The following is a 17,613-nucleotide window of genomic DNA, read 5'->3' as shown; positions in this document are numbered from 1 at the left end:
ACTCACCGAAAAATCCGTGAAAAACCCGTCAATTCGTGAAACTTCACACAATGTCAGCACTCACTGTACAGTGCTGCCACACAGAGAAAAATCGATTCCCTCACCTCATCTGGCTGCTGGTATTGTGAAACCGAAACCACTAATAAAACACACCACAACCAGCACCAGTTTCACCAGTTCAGAGGTACTACTCACTCAGCTCAGAGGTTCAGTTCATATGCTACGATCTCACAATGCATTGTACCATTCGAAAGCTATGCAGTTTCTGATTCAGTAGGGAAATTTCTTCATTTCAATGTGCATGGTTGCGTGTCTCTATCTATACTATGAGCAGCTAATGACAATTTTTTCATTATTACCTCCTGATACTATATTCCTTTTATTCATGCTACGATCTCACAATGGATAGCTGTACGTGGGAGCTCAAGAGTTGGAGACGCCAGGAATCTCTACATATTTGCACCAGAGAATAAGACGAAAAACATTCTTTATCAAAAGGCTTTCAATTGAAAAGTCCAACCCATTCGTACATGCTGTTATAATAACTTTTTGTTATTTACACCATATTACTATTATGTCCCAGTGGTTCTAAGTTCGGTTGTGCTGTCATATAAATATCATACGTAACAGTTTTTCCGTTTTTCCCATGCTTATAAATATTATCTTATTACACTCATTTCTAAATATTAATATTGTCTGCAATGTTATTGTCGATTTTTACCCAATGTTCCTATTCTGTCCCATTATTAGTACTATGAATTAGTAGCACCGCGTTAGTAGCGTAGTTTAGTTTTACCCAGTGCAGCGGGTACCCGCAGCTAGTATATACATATACATGTGGAGGGAACATGACATCTTACTCCTACTCCCATTCCATTTTGAAATCAGTCTTTTCTCTTTGTAGGAAAAATGTCAAACACCCGAGAGCTGTTCATGAAGTGGTAACGAAGGCTGAGTATGATTATGATGAGACCTTTCCAGCCTTAGGCCTACCTACGAGCACTGAGAAGAGGAAGGACCTTGCCAGTGACAGGCCACTCTATTCAACGATGTGCTTCAAGAAACCGGCATGTTTATCAGGTATTAAAGCAATACATTATGCATGATGTCTCTATGGATATGACTCCAACGGAACTTCTTAACAGAACTTTTCAGGGTTACAGTCATCCTTACCTGTAGTACAGTAGGGTCCCTCTATTGCGTAACATTGATGTTTGGGCCAAATAATGAATCCGTGTTTTATAGACCATTTGCTTAACCTCACAGCTAAATGCATATATATACCTACTGTGAGTTCGTCTATGTTGCAAAAATTCACTAGAACTCATTTGTATTGCTACTTTCATAACATTTCTTCTCAAAATATAAACGAAATTACTTCTCTTACGAAAGTAGCACCACAGTGATGTTTACACATCCAAGACACAGCAGAGCGATCGTTAACAATTCTTTTCTATAATAAAACATATTATAATTCATTATTACATGCTTACTTTATTCAGTACAAAATGTGAAATTTGTTTAAATCATATATCGTTATCTACATTACAAATGCAATCAGGAAACAAATATAGTTTTCTGTCCAGGAACTATTTGCGCTATGACGTACTGATACTTTTTTGCGTTATCTGGCACTTCGTACAAATAACTTGCGTCTGACGTAAGTTTTCAAAATAGTCAACGTCGGCGCACATTTCTGGCTCAATGAGAATATTTCGTGATGTTTGCACACTGCATGTATGCTCACAGTAGGTCTATATAGGTATTTTGTTGCAGGTCGAGGTCTATCAATTTTAAAATGCATCACTTTCTGAGTTTTTGTGTAGACACAGGCTTATGCATTCTATTGCCATCCGCCATCCGTCCGTTCGTAGACGGAATTCAATTTAAGTGCAAAATATTCGACATGCTTTGAGCTATTATCCTGATCTTTAGTATGTACTGGTACATGTATCTACCCAAGAAACACAGCCCTCGACACTAATGGTTGTCCATGATTGTTATGATAATTATTATTCATGTGTAAGTCGCACCTCCTATTTTGCCTTGAAAAGTTGGTACAAACATTGGTACAACAAGATTTCTTAGCCCCGTCTAGAAGTTGCACCCCCTGATTTTTTTTATTCAAGTTGTGTAAAAAAAAGTGTGGTTTATACACGAGTAAATACGGTATATACTGTAATATTAGAAGTGTATAATATAGATATATATCTACATCTATCTATATATGTTATATATGTATATATATTTATATATCTATTTATATAATATAGATTTCTATATTATACACTCCTGGTAATATGATATGCACTGAACCAAAGAGGACCTTAATGGCTCATAGATAGCATGTAAATTTTGGACAAGTAAAAATTGCTTCTTGTGGCCCAACAGGACAACCAGATATGAAAATAAGCGTTGAGGCCAGACACATCAGCTCACCAAGATTTGGGTTGATCAGATAGTCCTTAACCGACAATACTATTAATCAGAAATTTGATATGGACATACTATAGCAAGGGTTGTCGAACATATCAGACGTTTTTTTGTCAGTTGCTGATCTTTAAGTGTATTTTATTTTTCAGATATGCTGTTCTGAAGAACATGAAGCCAAAGAACATTGGGATTCCGCTTGGCGATGATCACAAAACAATGAGATCAGTAGTCACAGTTAGGAGAGCACAAGCTAGCAAGTGCTGGTGTGGACGTTTTAAGTATGTGAGCGATGATATGATGCTGGATCACATGATTAAATGTCATGTGCCAACAGAAAGGTAAACATTCTTACAGTAGACTCCTGCTAAGTCGGATCCTCTTAAGCCAGATAATAACTTAAGTCAGACAGAAATTTTTGTCCAATTGTAGTCGCATCTTTATCGAATTGCCTTGTCTACGTCAGATTATTGCCCAAGTCAGACAGAAAGTGCTGGTCCCAATTAGGACAGCTCATATCAGCAGTTTATTGTTAATACATGTAATTTTCACAAACATTTTTTTAGCCCATTTGGGACGTAGCGGTAGCCCAGCAGGCTATTGTATTCACTTGGCATCTGTCCATCCATCTGTAAACAAGAATCAGACTTAATGGGAAATTTTCGACACACATTGATCAATCGTCTTGATTTTTCCGTTTTGATAGTTTCAGTGAAAGTAGTCCACATACAATAGACAGCATAGTATTATTATACTGTCTATTGTGTGTGGACTACTCTCATTGACATTTCTGACTGACACTATAAACCACTAATTACAACGTCAATCTGTCCGTGAGTGGAACCAGAAAGCAATGGAGTGCGTGATCCATCTCACTCACACATCCCTGGTCCGACCTTTCGTAATCGGGTTCTTCTGGCATTGACCTTGGCTTAAACCCTTGCCCTTTTCGCTAGACCGCTAAGTGGAGCCGGGTCCACGTGGAGCACTGTATTGCCCAGCAATACTGATCACTTGTTTATTTTATAGGTCCAGCATTGTTAGATGCGTTGGTGGGGCAGGCGCTGTGTCAGTAAAAAAAGAAGAGGCCGCGAAGGAGACATCAATCCTAGTAAGCAGTGATGATGATGAGGAGATCGGAGATGATGTGAATTCTGTGTGTCATCCCCTCAACTATAGGACATCATTGCCCCTGGGTGATTATGAGCACTTGCAACTACCTCAAACCAGAAAATCTATGCAAGTGTGTTTGGTAGCAGAGACACAAACGTGTGATTCTGCAGAGAATTCTTCATTTATGCCAGATATCGCACAGCTGAATTTAATAAAGCATAAATTGAGGGAGGATTCAGCAAAGACCCAAGTCATTTTGGATTATGGGATCTTTGATGAGACTGAAGTAAATGTATTTTTCGAGCTCCATAAAGCTAAGGAAGTTAAATCAAAGATAACTAAGTTTAGAATATGGTTTGATGATAAGTTGTTTAATAAAACACAGTGTGAAAAGCCAAAAGGGACTAAACCAAGAATTATTACTGGAATTTAAGAAATTGCTGTTTTCAAAATCCATGGGAGACAGCGTGGAGTTCCATAATGTTAAACTTCCTGTTGATGAGATTACGACTGTGTTACTTGATCAGTGGTTTGATTCAACTATACTCTATGCATTTTCTAAAATAGTGAACAAGCAGGTTTCTGATGCATATGTTAAGCCAATGTTGGTTTCATTTGACCCTACTGCTTTTGTAGACAAGCTTAAAAAACGTTACGGCTGCAATCCATTTTTAGAGTGTAAAAGTTTGATTTTCTTGTTGCATGTTAGCCCAGCGGCATAGTAAAAAATACGAAACCAATTGTTCAAATTGTTCTAAAAGCACCAAAATTGGCACACATGTAGATTAATACATTCTGAACAATTTTGGATATGGAGGCATTCAAGATTCTCCCCGTAGCACATTTGGCGGCCATTTTTTGAAAATGGCCGCTATTTACCATTAGCGTCATTGAATATGTACCATAATTTGTCTTTTTGTGGATGCTAGAGGTGATAAGTGTGCTAGAGGTGATAAGTAGTGTACAATTACACATACTTGTGTGCTTACCAAATAAAATGGCTACCATTTTACAAGAAAAATGAATTTTACTTTGCAGCGGCAGCGGTGGTGGCAGTGACGGCGGCTGCAGTAATAGTATAGTGTTGATAGTCATGGTACTTGTAGTAGTAGCTTGTGGTAACATGGTGGTGTTTTGTGTCTTTGCAGGTGAGGCTTTGATAACCATTCAACTGGTGGTGGATTACAGCAGCAGCAGCAGCACCACCTGACATCAGAGACGCGTTGTTCCAGACTGCAGCCATGGCAAAGAAGTTCCAACTGGTCGATACTTTTGAGCAACGTACTCCCACAACACCTCCTGAGACAAACTGGAAGCTGTGTCTTGTATGTCAAGAGGAGACAACAGAGTCACTTGTGTGCCCAGTACTGTCTAAACGCCGAGACCCTGGGAGTGGATACACGACAATGGCTGCAAACTTGGTCAAGTTTGATGAACTAGGAAAACTGCCAAGAACTGTTCAGTTACAGAGACTAGATGAAGGACAAGGTGTTGAGGCGACAATGGTTGCCCACCAGGCCAAGTGGCATAAAACATGTATGCTCCAATACAATAACACAATGCTACGAAGAGCAGAGAAGAGACTCATCGCAAGCAGCTCAGCATTTGGTAGTACTGACAATGTCCCAGGCAAGCGCGCCAGAACACACTCTTCAGAAGCCACTACCAGCGGCACCTCCTGCTTTTTCTGTGGAAAGTCTGGCACAGAGACCCTACATGAAGTAGCAACCTTCCAGGTGGACACACGCGTACGGAAGTGTGCAGCGCAAGTTGGGGACAATGAACTCATGGCCAGGCTCAGCATGGGTGATATGGTGGCTCTGGAGGCCAAGTACCATTCCAAGTGTTTGTTGGCTCTTTACTATCGTGCAAAGACCACTGTAGAAGCCGAGCAGAAAACTGACCATGAAGGTGTGATGTCAAGAATCGTACTGGCTGAACTGGTCCTGTATATCGAGGAAAACCACCTAGAAGAGGGCACCGCCCCAGTCTTCAGACTCGCAGATCTTGCAAAGCTATACACGACAAGAATGGAACAGCTCGGGGTTGCTTTGTGCAAGAAAGTTAATAGCACAAGGCTGAAAGAGCGCCTGTTAGCCCAGTTACCAGGCCTGAGATCCCAGAGCAAAGGCCGAGATGTTCTACTAGCGTTTGATGAAGACATTGGTGAAGCGCTAGGCAAAGCCTGCGAGCAAGACTGTGACACTGAGGCAGTTCACCTTGCGCGTGCTGCACAGATAGTTCGGCGATATATGTTTGAAGACACTGACCGATTCCGTGGATCATTCCCGGGCGGTTGTCAGGAGGACTCTGTGCCAAACGTACTAGTTGCAATGGTAAATATGGTGCTGGATGGCCCCAGCATCAAGAACCAAAGCCATTCCTCTTCGAGACAAGCAGCTCTTTCCATTGCGCAGCTTCTCAAGTTCAACAGTGTCAAGCAAAGTCGGAAGCAGGGAGCAACCAAGACACAGGAGCCTCCAGCTGTCAGACACAGTACGTCTCAAGAAACTCCTCTTCCAACCTATGTTGGGCTGATGCTGCATGCTGAAACACGCAAGAGAGGACTTGTGGACAAGCTCTTCTCTCTGGGCCTAAGCATCTCATATGACAGAGTCCTGCGTCTTTCTGCCCAGATGGGAAACAGCGTGTGTCAGCTGTACCGCATAGAGCAAGTGGTCTGCCCGCCTACCCTGCGTAGCAATGTGTTCACAACTGCGGCTGTGGACAACATTGACCACAACCCAAGTGCCACCACAGCCAAGAATTCATTCCATGGAACAGGAATCTCGCTTTTGCAACACCCAACGTGTGCAGATGAGGGAGTGGATCGTAGCATTGCTCTCACTGGGCGTGATACTGGATCAAAGACGGTTGAGCCTCTACCAGAATATTACACGGATGTACGTCCTGTTGCTTCCTCTGTCAAAGGGCAAACGATCCCAGCTACTTCTGTGACCTCTCTTAGACGCCACAACTTTGAGCAGCACATAGAAGATGAGTATATGTGGCTGGAGAACACGAGAAGTGTTCTCAAAGATGATGTTGAGGCCTGTGAAAACACATCATGGGCTGCATACCATGCAAGGCACCAAGATCCAAAGCAACCAGTCATCACACCAACGTCCCTGCTTCCCTTGTTCCAGGAGAGTGCTCACACTGTGGCAATGATCAGACACTCTATTGATGTAGTCAGGAATGCAGTTCAACATCTCAACCCAGGCCAAACTCCAGTTCTGACTTGCGACCAGCCACTATTCACTCTAGCAAAACAGATCCAGTGGAAGTGGCCAGACACATATGGAGAAGACCAACTGGTGGTGATGTTCGGGGGGTTGCATATTGAGATGACGGCACTGAAGACCCTGGGTGACTGGTTGCAGGGAAGTGGGTGGACCCAAGCACTGGTACAAGCAGAGATCACAACTGCAGGAACAGCAGACTCATTTCTTCGAGCAGCTCACGTCACACGCACCAGAAGAGCACACCAAGTCACAGCGGCTGCCTTATACATACTCCAACGGCGTGCCTATGACCAGTACAGCACCACCAATACAGAAGATGATGCGCACCCTGGAAGCTTCGAAGACTGGTGCAGTCAGAGAGAACAGAGTTATCCGCAGTTTCAGTACTGGTCAACAGTCTTGGCACTGGAGCTGTCCACTCTGATCTATGTGCGATCTCTGAGAGAAGCCAATTTTAGCATGTACGTGGATGCTCTGACAGAACTGGTTCCGTGGTTCTTCGCACTAGACCACACGAACTATGCCCGCTGGATACCAGTGCATCTGCGGGACATGGCAGAACTGGCAAACAAACATCCAGACGTCTTCACAGAGTTTAGCAACGGACACTTCACAGTCCAGAAGACCAAGAGGATCTTTTCAGCAATCCCTATTGACCAAGGACATGAGCAGAACAACGCGTATGTCAAGGGTGATGGAGGAGCCATCGGCCTCACAGACAATCCAACTGCACTGAGGCGCTGGATGGTTGCCGGACCAGAGGTTGCTAGAGTGATTGTGGCATTTGAAGACTTCAATCTGCATCCACACGACCAAGAGGAGACACGTCACCACGAGGAGACACCAAGTGTGCAGAACACTTTTGCCAGAGATGTGCGCTCACTCGTGGCCATCTTTGAAGAGCTGGGCAACCCTTTCGAGGAGGACAGTCAGGACTTGCTGGTGCTCGACACAAAGGAGATCGCAGACACTGCAGTCATAGAAACAGTCCGTAACGCCAAGCAGATTGGCCAAGACCAGTTTGAAGCATTCTCAAAGGAATGCATCGTGGACAGAACCAAGTCCATTGAGGTGGCAATCCACCGGAACAAGCTACCACTGTTTGCGACCAAGAGAGGACCCAAAATACCCAAAGGAAAACAACAGGTCAAATCTCTGAAGAATGATGTTGCGCTCTTCGCACGATTATATATCAGCTGCCAGACCCGTGATGGGAATCTAGAAGAGTTCTTCAGGCATGAAAATCAGCAATGCCCTCCAGCTTTATCTGACGGAGGGAGACTGTACCTAGGGAGCAAGAGTGACTTGCTGGTGTGCCTTGAAGGCCATGCTGAGCCTCAGTCTGAAGCGCCTACTGTCACTGCTGTTGTCCTCGATGGAGCAGTAATCGTACAGATGTTGAAGCCGGGTACTGCCAACACGTTCGAGGAATATGCACAGCAAGTGTTCATCCCATACGTTGTACAACAGCTCCAACATGTATCACGTCTTGACCTTGTGTGGGACAGCTACAGAGCAGATTCCCTGAAGGCATCAACCAGAGAACAGCGTGGAAAGGGAGTACGTCGGCGTGTTGTCGACTCGGCAGTCATACCAGGAAATTGGCAAAGTTTCCTGCGAGTTGATATCAACAAAGTGGAGCTCTTCAGCTACCTCTCCACCATGCTTGCAGAGTCCTTTCAAGAAGAAGGCAAGGAACTGGTGGTCACTGATGGGGAGCAGGTGATCTGTGTTCCACAGCAAGAGGACGTCAACTCACTCGCACCATGCAACCAAGAAGAGGCAGACACTCGCATGATGCTACATGTAGCACATGCTGCACAACATGGTCACCACCAGATACAGGTTCGAACAGTAGACACTGACGTCGTGGTCCTAGCAGTGATGGTAGTCCAGAAACTACCAGCTGGAGACGAACTCTGGGTAGCCTTTGGGACAGGCAAGAACTACCGCTACATTGCAGCCCATGAAATAGCTTCCTCCCTTGGTCCAGAGAAGACATGTGCTCTTCCAATGTTTCATGCCATCACAGGGTGTGATACTGTGTCAGCCTTCGTCGGACATGGGAAGAAATCTGCCTGGGCAACATGGAACACGCTGCCAGAACTCACTGATGCCCTGCTGAGTCTGGCAAATGCACCCACAAGCATCCAAGAGGATACAATGCATGTCATCGAGAGGTTTGTAATACTCCTGTATGACCGCACAAGCAAATGCAAGGACGTCAACAAGGCGAGAAAGAAGCTCTTTGCAAAGAAGAGCTCTGTTCAGAACATCCCGCCAACTTACGCTGCTCTGGAGCAGCATGTGAAGAGATCTGCCCTTCAGGGTGGTCATGTCTGGGGCCAGGCATTGGTACCAGAGCCCGTGCTCCCTCCACCAACAGACTGGGGCTGGCATCGGAGTGATGATGGGCCCTACACACCACTCTGGACCACACTCCCTGAGGCATCCAAGACCTGCTATGAGCTGGTGTCTTGCGGATGCAAGAAAGGCTGCAGAAACCGCTGCAAGTGCAAGAAGGCTTCACTGCAATGCACGGGTCTGTGTTTCTGTGAAGGCGAATGCCAGTAGATTAGGACAGAAAACTTGCTAGCCAACATTATGATCTGTAGACATTCATAATCCTGGTGACCAGATTTGAAAAGTTCAGAATCATAATTAACATAGTGTGGCAAAATCTACGTTATTGTATTACATGTATGTACTGCAGGATTACACAATACTGAAAGTTATTGTATTGGCAACTGTTTATTGTGTCCTCTTCTTGAAGCCACTTAGATTTGTTCATTTATATTAGATCTATCCATAAATGTATAACTGTAAGTACTGTGCCTAGAGACTGGGCTTTTGGTCGACTATATAACTACAATCTGACCATACTGTAAACTCCCCGTACTCTGTGTATTATTTTGACTACCATTCCATTGCAATTTTGCCAGCAATTTGAAATAAAAAAGCAACTTGAGCAATTAAAGTGTGTTCCTGAAATCATGTACTGGTTATTAGAGGTATTATGTCATTGAGTATTGGAATCTTCATCAAATGTCCACTTTTTCCACAAAATGGCGGCCAGTTTGGGGGCCATTTTTGAGAAGATTCATCTAAATATATGTTAAACACTTATTGATGTTAATTCTGATGTAAAAAAAAGGAATTTTGGCCCATCTAGCACCATACTAACGACACATAATGAAGTCTATGTAATGACGCTAATGGTAAATGGCGGCCATTTTGAACAATGGCCGCCATATCTTCCACAGGGCTAATCTTGAATGCCTCCATATCCAAAAATGTTTAGAATATATTAATCTACATGTGTGCCAATTTTGGTGCTTTTAGAACAATTTGAACAATTGGTCTGCTATGCCGCAGGACTATGTTGGTAATCATGAAAATGAAACATTTCTTAATATTCTAAACATAGTAAGTCATGGCAATGTAGAGGTCCATCATGGTAACCACTTTTCATTTATTGTATATTCACCGGAGAAAAATCTGTTGACATATGCTGATGCAAATTGTTGGAAGTGTCTAATGTCAGAAATTGAAAACATTCAAAATGTTTTAAACTAGTTAAACGTAACAAGACCTGCATTAGTTTATTGTCATAATCCGCTGAGAAATGATGTAAATGGTCATCACCATTGCAGTCATAATTGTTCATCGTCTTATCCATTGCAGACATGTGCTTCAGTTTGTGGTCCTGCAACTGTTATTGGTTCTTGTCTGGCTGCTATGGATAGAACAAAGTTTGAACTACTTTGTTCCTCGTGTTGCCCAGAACTGTCTTACTTGAGAAGTATAAGCAACTATTTAAGTTTTTTAAGGTCGGTTATTTTAAACTGGCTGTTGCTGGGTAATATTGATTTGAAAGTCAAACATGTGCCTCTGTTTTGGTGAATTCAGGAAAAACAAACTCAGCTTCCAAATGTCATATGCCAGATGTCCATGCTATAAATAAGAAGAAACGTAATGCCAGAAACGCTATTGTAAATTTAATTAATGGCGACAGTGAAGATGATTTTGATAAACCAGAGACAAAAATCAAGACGAAAAAGAATGCTATTCCAAACCTTCCTTCCAGTGGTGAGAAAAAGAGCAGTGGTATCATTTTACCTCAATACATTGAAAATCGGCTTGCTTATAAGCCAAAATTGAGGTACAGAAATAAAGGAATTACACTTTATCTGGAAGTAAAATTTAGTGAGATAAAATTCCAGAAGAAATTTAAATGTTCAGCGTTAGGCCTTCAAGACCAGGAAGCTATTACCTCTGTAAATGCCTTTTTGTCCAGCGAAAAATACAGCAGAAAACACTGTGCTCCAGTTGAGGTGTCAAGAGCATGAAGACAGGTTTAATCAAGCATTGGCTGATCTAACTTTTCGTAAACCAGTTATTTCTTATAGAAAAAAACAGAAAAGCTATTCGAGTAGAGTTCACTCTAAAGAATCTAAAGATAATAAGTAAATTCTTTTCATGTGCGGATGAAGGCAAATCTGACAAGCAAGCTATGCAAGAAGTTGGCTTATTCTTAGCCAACAAGGCAGTATCTTGGATTCAGGCAGAGGTTAGCGAGTGGAAATTCAGCCAAGAACTAAATGTTGGCCTGAAAACAAAATTTTTATTTGACAAGTTTATTTTTGACTTCAGCCGACATTACTATGTTGATAAGAATATTCAGGCATTTTATTACCCTTATTCTGGTGGGCTAAAGGTTGCTGTGACTGAAACTAGTGGATGGGGAAAAACGTACAGACTTGATGAAGTGTATAGTTTCATTGAAAAGCCTGAAGGAAAAAAGAAAAAGCCCAAAGTTACCGGTTGTTTCTTTGTTGATTGAATGTTCCTCAAAGTCCAATGAGTGTAGAAGCACGTGCTTATCATTGTTGAAAGAAATGCAGTTGGAAACTGACACTAATACCTGTCCGGCATGCAAAACCATCTTCCACCTTGATAATAAAGACTGTGATCATTGTGGCATTGATTTCAGTCGAAAGTGGTACAAAGGGGTGAATGAGACTGCTCTCTGTCATGCATGTTATATGTACCAACTGAAATTCAAGCATAACCGTCCTGCTGTTCTTATTAGCGAAAAACAAAAAAAGCTGTATTTGATAAGCACATAAGCTGTGGCTGGCAAATGAAACTTGTTTTGTACAAAGATGACAATGGAAAATATCATGAAAATGTTCCAACTCAGAATATTAAAAAGCCGAATTTGTCTGTTAGAGATTGTTGGGACAAACAGTCTTGCATTAAATGATTCTGCAAAAAAGATATTTTCAGCTACAACTAATTCCGCAAAATTGTTGATTGCAGATACTGAAACAGAAAATCCTCATCGATACACTTTGAAACAAGTGAGCAACAGAGTAAAGTATGTTGACAAACATTTTCTCAAAACATCTATGAAAATGCTTGATTAATGGGTCTGATTGGCGTGATACAGAGAAACTCCTCGAGTCCAACTTTGAATCAGTTCTTCTCTTTCAACGTGGAAATCAACTGGAGGGCAGGAACTATCATTTTGTCATTGCCAAGAAACAGTCCTTACAATATGTTAGAAAATATGGCAAACATGTTCTAGGGTTTGATGTTAAGCATGACTTTAATGCTGTACGGTTCAAAACTGCCTTCGTGACATTCTGTGATGCTGCAAATAGAGGGCGTGTTGCAGCAGCATCTGTTTCAAATTCAGACGAGCAAAGTGTTCATGCTACCACTCTGCAAATACTACTATCCAATGTGCCATGCAGTAATTCGAGCTGTGAACACCCAAGTAAGCTATTTATTTATAATGATGGGAATGGATTCTTTCGTGTACGACCATGTGCTTTTGATGATCCGATATCACCGTTGATTCAGCATGATAAAGACAATGCTCTGCGAAATGGAGCCAATGACAACAATTTGGGGTCAACTCTTTGTAACTTTCATGGTTTACAAGCACTGCGACGGCATTTGCATGAAGATGCTTCAACGCGATTATTAATGAGACCTTTGGAAACTGGTTTTAAATGCGTAATGCGTTGCTGGGATGAAGCATCACGAAAATGTGTTGCAAATAACTTCATCAAATTTATTCAGCATACAATTCCATCTGAAATTTTACAGGAGGACAAAAAGAACAGTCTTGTCAATTATTTAAGTGTTAACTGGTTTTCACCGCCTTGGGCTGAAACAATGACTGCAGAGCGATTATATCAAGTTGACTTAGCAGAGCAAACAAATCCTCTTCTATTGACTGACAATGTTACTGAAAGAAAGTTCAAGGATGTAGATCAAACCTACTTCAGTGGTCAGATGAATCGTTTGATATCTTCCTTTGTATTGCGCTTATTAAGCAGCATTATTGGTGATGATCTAATTGAAACAGGGCAGAATTCAGCAACATGTGAATCTTTGAAATTTCGAAAAAGAAATATTAACCGCAAAACCAAAGAAACAAATGCATGTGTCAGAGCATTACATAATGTCATCCAAAAAGGGCTGGTGGTTGCTTACGATGAGACGAGTGGTTGGGCTGTAATTAGAAGTGATGCAAGTGCAGCAACAAAACAAAAAACTGATGAGCTTCCCGATAAATTTTTTACTGGAACGGATAGTAATGAAGATCCACTTAGATACCTTGAGGAACGGTTCCCTCCAACAGAGTCATTGTCTAAAGCTAGCGAGATCTTTTGTACTTCACAAAATGTTGGATTAGACCACAGTTATGATGTTGTTTCAAAATGTAAGAAATTTATTTCTTCCCTTGACACGTCAGCAACACAATTTTACCGTGATTATGTCATTGGACTTCTGCCAGAAGAATTGCATGAAAAAATAACAGGAAATGTACATGTAGTGAATATAGAGCATGGAATTTGTACTTGCAGTAGTTTCATTGTTATGGGTCAGCCGAAGTTTTGCAAACATTTGTATGCTATTCTGGCTTTGAGAGAAAATATCAAGAATCCTGAAGACTTGCTGACCACATTTACTGGATCATACCGTTCAAAACCTTTCCCTGGTTATGCGAGGAACGTTTTGCAATTCCCAACCAAGACATGGCACATCATAGATTCATTAAAAGTTATGTCACATGAATCATCTCTGCCAGAAATGGAACGTGCAAAAAGCGGGTCTATTTTGCAAGTTTTACATGATAGCGTTCTAAAAATAAAACGTGTATCTGGAAAGTTAGCTAGACGTTACCCACACAATATGGGGTATCGCCGTATAGAAGGTCCCATACCTGAACGAAAATATTCTCTCGCTGACCAAGATCATGGCCCAGATCAAGAAGTCCCTGATCCATACAGACCATTTGTGGTGTTCCCAGAAAGAGCCAAAGAACAGCATGGTGGCAAAAGGTCGATTAGAGTTGCAAATAGAGGAATTAGTTTTTGTAATACGGTGAATGATGCGCTGCAGACATTGGGCAAAAAAGCACTTACAGATCCAGTACTGTCACAGAAGATGGATAATCCGATTTGCTCAGAAGACGTGCTATTAAATGATATTAGTGCATGACGTGATAAATCGCTGCAATCTCATTGGATAACGCAGCAGGCACTATGAAGCGATAGTGCCCGCCTGAGCAGGCACTATCGCTTGCGCGACGCATTGTTATTATAACGCATTGTGTTTACGTCACGAATCTCCTGCGTCTGGGCGCCAAGCAAGAGTAATTTCGAACGGCGGTTGTGTTTGTGTCGAACGTTTTGTTACATCGAATGCACCGGCAAATTAGGGAGTATAAAGGTATATACGCATGAAAAGTAGATTGCATAGTCATGTGATGCACTAAAACATTAATGCTGCTGTTGGGGGCACTATGCTCTCATAGTGTTGCTTTGGGAAGGAATAGTGCCTCGCTGCCGCTCGGGCACTATTCCTTCCCTCAGCAACACTATGAGAGCATAGTGCCCCCAACAGCAGGCATTAATATATAAATATTGACCCAGAAATTCCCGAACCAGTATTTGAAGAGGAGGAACAATCGCACTCAAAAAGGCCGCCATCTTCACAATTAGATGATGCTGATTCTACCCCTTTGAAACTGAAACCATACATGTGTGGTTTATGTGTGAACAGTAATGAGAGTACACCCTACATTTGCAGTTCAAGGACTCAACTCTTCACCCACATAATGAAAAAACATCAAACTGCACTAATATACTGCTCTATTTGTTGGGGTAGTGGAGTCACGACTGCTTATTTTGAAAATGATGTGCTATTAGAGAGACATGTTCAAAGGTTTCACAAGTGTCCATCAAAACAAAAAGGATTGAAGCGAAACTTCAGCAAAATTTCATCTGGGGCTAGAGCTACGTTGTCACAACAAGATAACCCTAACAAGAAAATAAAACTACACAGTAATGCCCATTCTGACACTGAAATTGAAAAGCCTGAGCAGAAAGACAATCCAGAGACACAGAATCTTGCAAAGCTGAGGTCAAAGAAAAAGCAATTCTTAGGCAAGATTTTATCTGATATCAAAACTAAGTTATGGCAACAAGATGATGCTAAAAAGAATATAAAACTAGTTAATGATGCCGATTCTTATACTAAACTTAAAAAGCTTATAGAAAAGAAGGGCAACCCAGGAACGCAGAATCTTGCAAAGCTGAAATCAAAGAAAAAACAAGTCTTAGGCAAGATTTCATCTGATATTAAAACTAAGTTATGCCAACAAGATGATGCTGAAAAGAGCATAAAACTAGTAAATGATGCTGATCCTGACACTGAACATGAAAACAACATACTAAATTCAACATGCCCCTTGTGCAAAAATATATGTAGTCAGAATCCTAAAAAGCTTGCCTCTATTGGTTGTGATAAATGTTTTAAATGGTTTCATTGGCGTTGTGTTGCTAGCATCATGACTCATTGAAACATCAAAAACGAGGACAATCGCCATGTGTATTCCAAAACGTGTTATTTCGAAATAGGGTTTATAATATAAGTTCGTAAATTGCACCTGTGGGTAAAGAAATGCGAGAAGTTTTGCAATTCTGGACGGATAGCAGCTTTAAGCATATACAGCATAGGCCTAATGCGCATTGTTTTCAGCAAGCCGTTGTCCTGTCTCCCGCGGGCTCGCCGCCACTACCGGAAGCATTGCCGTCGGAAGGTTTGACTGTATCCCAGCAGTTATGTTACTGTATGAATACATGTACACACACGATCTACACACGTGAACCTAGTTTCTGTATCTAGGCATATGTATGAAGCGGCATATTAAATAAAATATTTGATATCATCTACTCTTTTATGTATATATATGTTCGCGTGTATAGATACGTTTGTGTTTGCATTGACAAGGCTTTGTGTGCGAGAGACGTTTGAATGCAGCCATGCTTGTTTACTGCATTGGCTTAAAATCTGTACAGTCTACTTTGTGGATACTGAATAACAATCACAATTTCATGCTGTTTTTATCTGCAGCAAGTTAAGAGCTGGCGATCAGCATACAGACGTGTTCAGCTGTGGGTCCATTAGGGTCCACAATTATAGGTCCTTTTTTCACTCCAGCGTCACAAGACAATTATGCATTCTATAATTAAAATTATAAGAAAAAAGTGATTCTATGTTATTTCGAAATAGGGTTTATAATATAAGTTCGTAAATATAATAATAATTTATTAAATATCGTAATATAAGTTCGTGTGGGTAAGGAAATGCGAGAAATTTTGCAATTCTGGACGGATAGCAGCTTTAAGCATATACAGCATAGGCCTCATGCGCATTGTTTTCAGCAAGCCGTTGTCCTGTCTGCGGCGGGTTCGCCGCCACTACCGGCAGCATTGCCGTCGCCGGCGCTCGGTGCTTGCGGATATTTTACTCGAATTCCGACTTGGACAATTTCGTGTGGTTCATTTTGCGGCCGGTAAATTATGAATATTATTTTTAGTATTATTTAGTAGCGTGTTGTTATTTTTGCGGTCGGGGACGCGTTCGCGAAATTCGCGTATACCGCGTATAACAGCACTCAGCATGTTTAAATATTTTACTTAATTTTTAAAAATTATTAAATTAAATTTTTTGCGTACGTTGAAATGTTCGCCGAGGGGCGGGAGGCAGTGGGGATGAAGCGGAAGGTATGGCTGGAAAGGGCGACCACCACCACATCCCAGCAGCCGACCACAGCGTTGTCACTGCCACCATCAGCGCCATCGTCGCCACCATGTGGACCATCGACAAGTGCCCTGCGTTCCTTGCTGGTGGGACGTCGACTGTCGACCCACCGGCTGGAGCACAGGATTGCGCAGCTCCAGGCTGCCAGCAAGACCGACGCGAGCACATCCTCGTCCTCAGCATCAGCTCGTCCGACTGATCTGACCGATGAGGAGTTGGTCGCTTACGTCGAGTCGATTGAAGCGCGCCGGAGTCCGCCGCAGCCGCAGGCGCAGCAGCAGCAGCAGCAGCAGCCCGATCAGCAGCAGCAGCAGCAGGATCAGCAGCCGCAGCCGCAGCAGCACTTGTTGGTGCCATTGATGGATGCACCAGCTCAGCGGAGAGGTAATGCATCATGTTATTGACAAAAACAAACTAATCTGTTGTTTGTTCGTTGCACACGAAGCGAAATGTTTTTAATGCGTGCATTCATAATTGTGTTTGCAGAATATCCTCTTCCTGAGGACTGCCATCAGATTCTGACGGAAGCGGATCGCAAATGGGTTTTCCGTGCTCTGTTTCGTTTCTCGGTCAGAACTGGGATGCCGTCAAGCTGACCTAGCTTTGGTTCCACCCGCCACAGCCGAACCCAACCTGCGACCGAGCACCCTGTCAAGACCGCTACTTCGCCAGCCATCTACTGTTGTGGATGCCTCGGAGG

General features: G+C 42.3%; 2 protein-coding genes across 2 annotated transcripts; both read left to right on the top strand.

The window, feature by feature from the left end:
- The first annotated feature begins 2,399 nt into the window (after nucleotides 1-2,399).
- Nucleotides 2,400-4,373, top strand: LOC106812203. The gene is made up of 2 exons (XM_014816027.1): nucleotides 2,400-2,771; nucleotides 3,460-4,373. Exons 1-2 carry the CDS (start codon nucleotides 2,602-2,604, stop codon nucleotides 3,974-3,976), a joined length of 687 nt encoding a protein of 228 aa, XP_014671513.1. The 5' UTR covers nucleotides 2,400-2,601; the 3' UTR covers nucleotides 3,977-4,373.
- A 7,216-nt stretch (nucleotides 4,374-11,589) lies between these two features.
- Nucleotides 11,590-16,743, top strand: LOC106812202. Its single transcript, XM_014816026.1, has 2 exons — nucleotides 11,590-14,295; nucleotides 14,729-16,743. Exons 1-2 carry the CDS (start codon nucleotides 12,783-12,785, stop codon nucleotides 15,667-15,669), a joined length of 2,454 nt encoding a protein of 817 aa, XP_014671512.1. The 5' UTR covers nucleotides 11,590-12,782; the 3' UTR covers nucleotides 15,670-16,743.
- Nucleotides 16,744-17,613: the final 870 nt, after the last annotated feature.

Source organism: Priapulus caudatus, unplaced genomic scaffold (genome assembly GCF_000485595.1).
Source record: "Priapulus caudatus unplaced genomic scaffold, Priapulus_caudatus-5.0.1 Scaffold619, whole genome shotgun sequence".
Lineage (NCBI taxonomy): Eukaryota > Metazoa > Priapulida > Priapulimorpha > Priapulimorphida > Priapulidae > Priapulus > Priapulus caudatus.
This window is presented reverse-complemented; position numbering and strand designations above follow the sequence as displayed.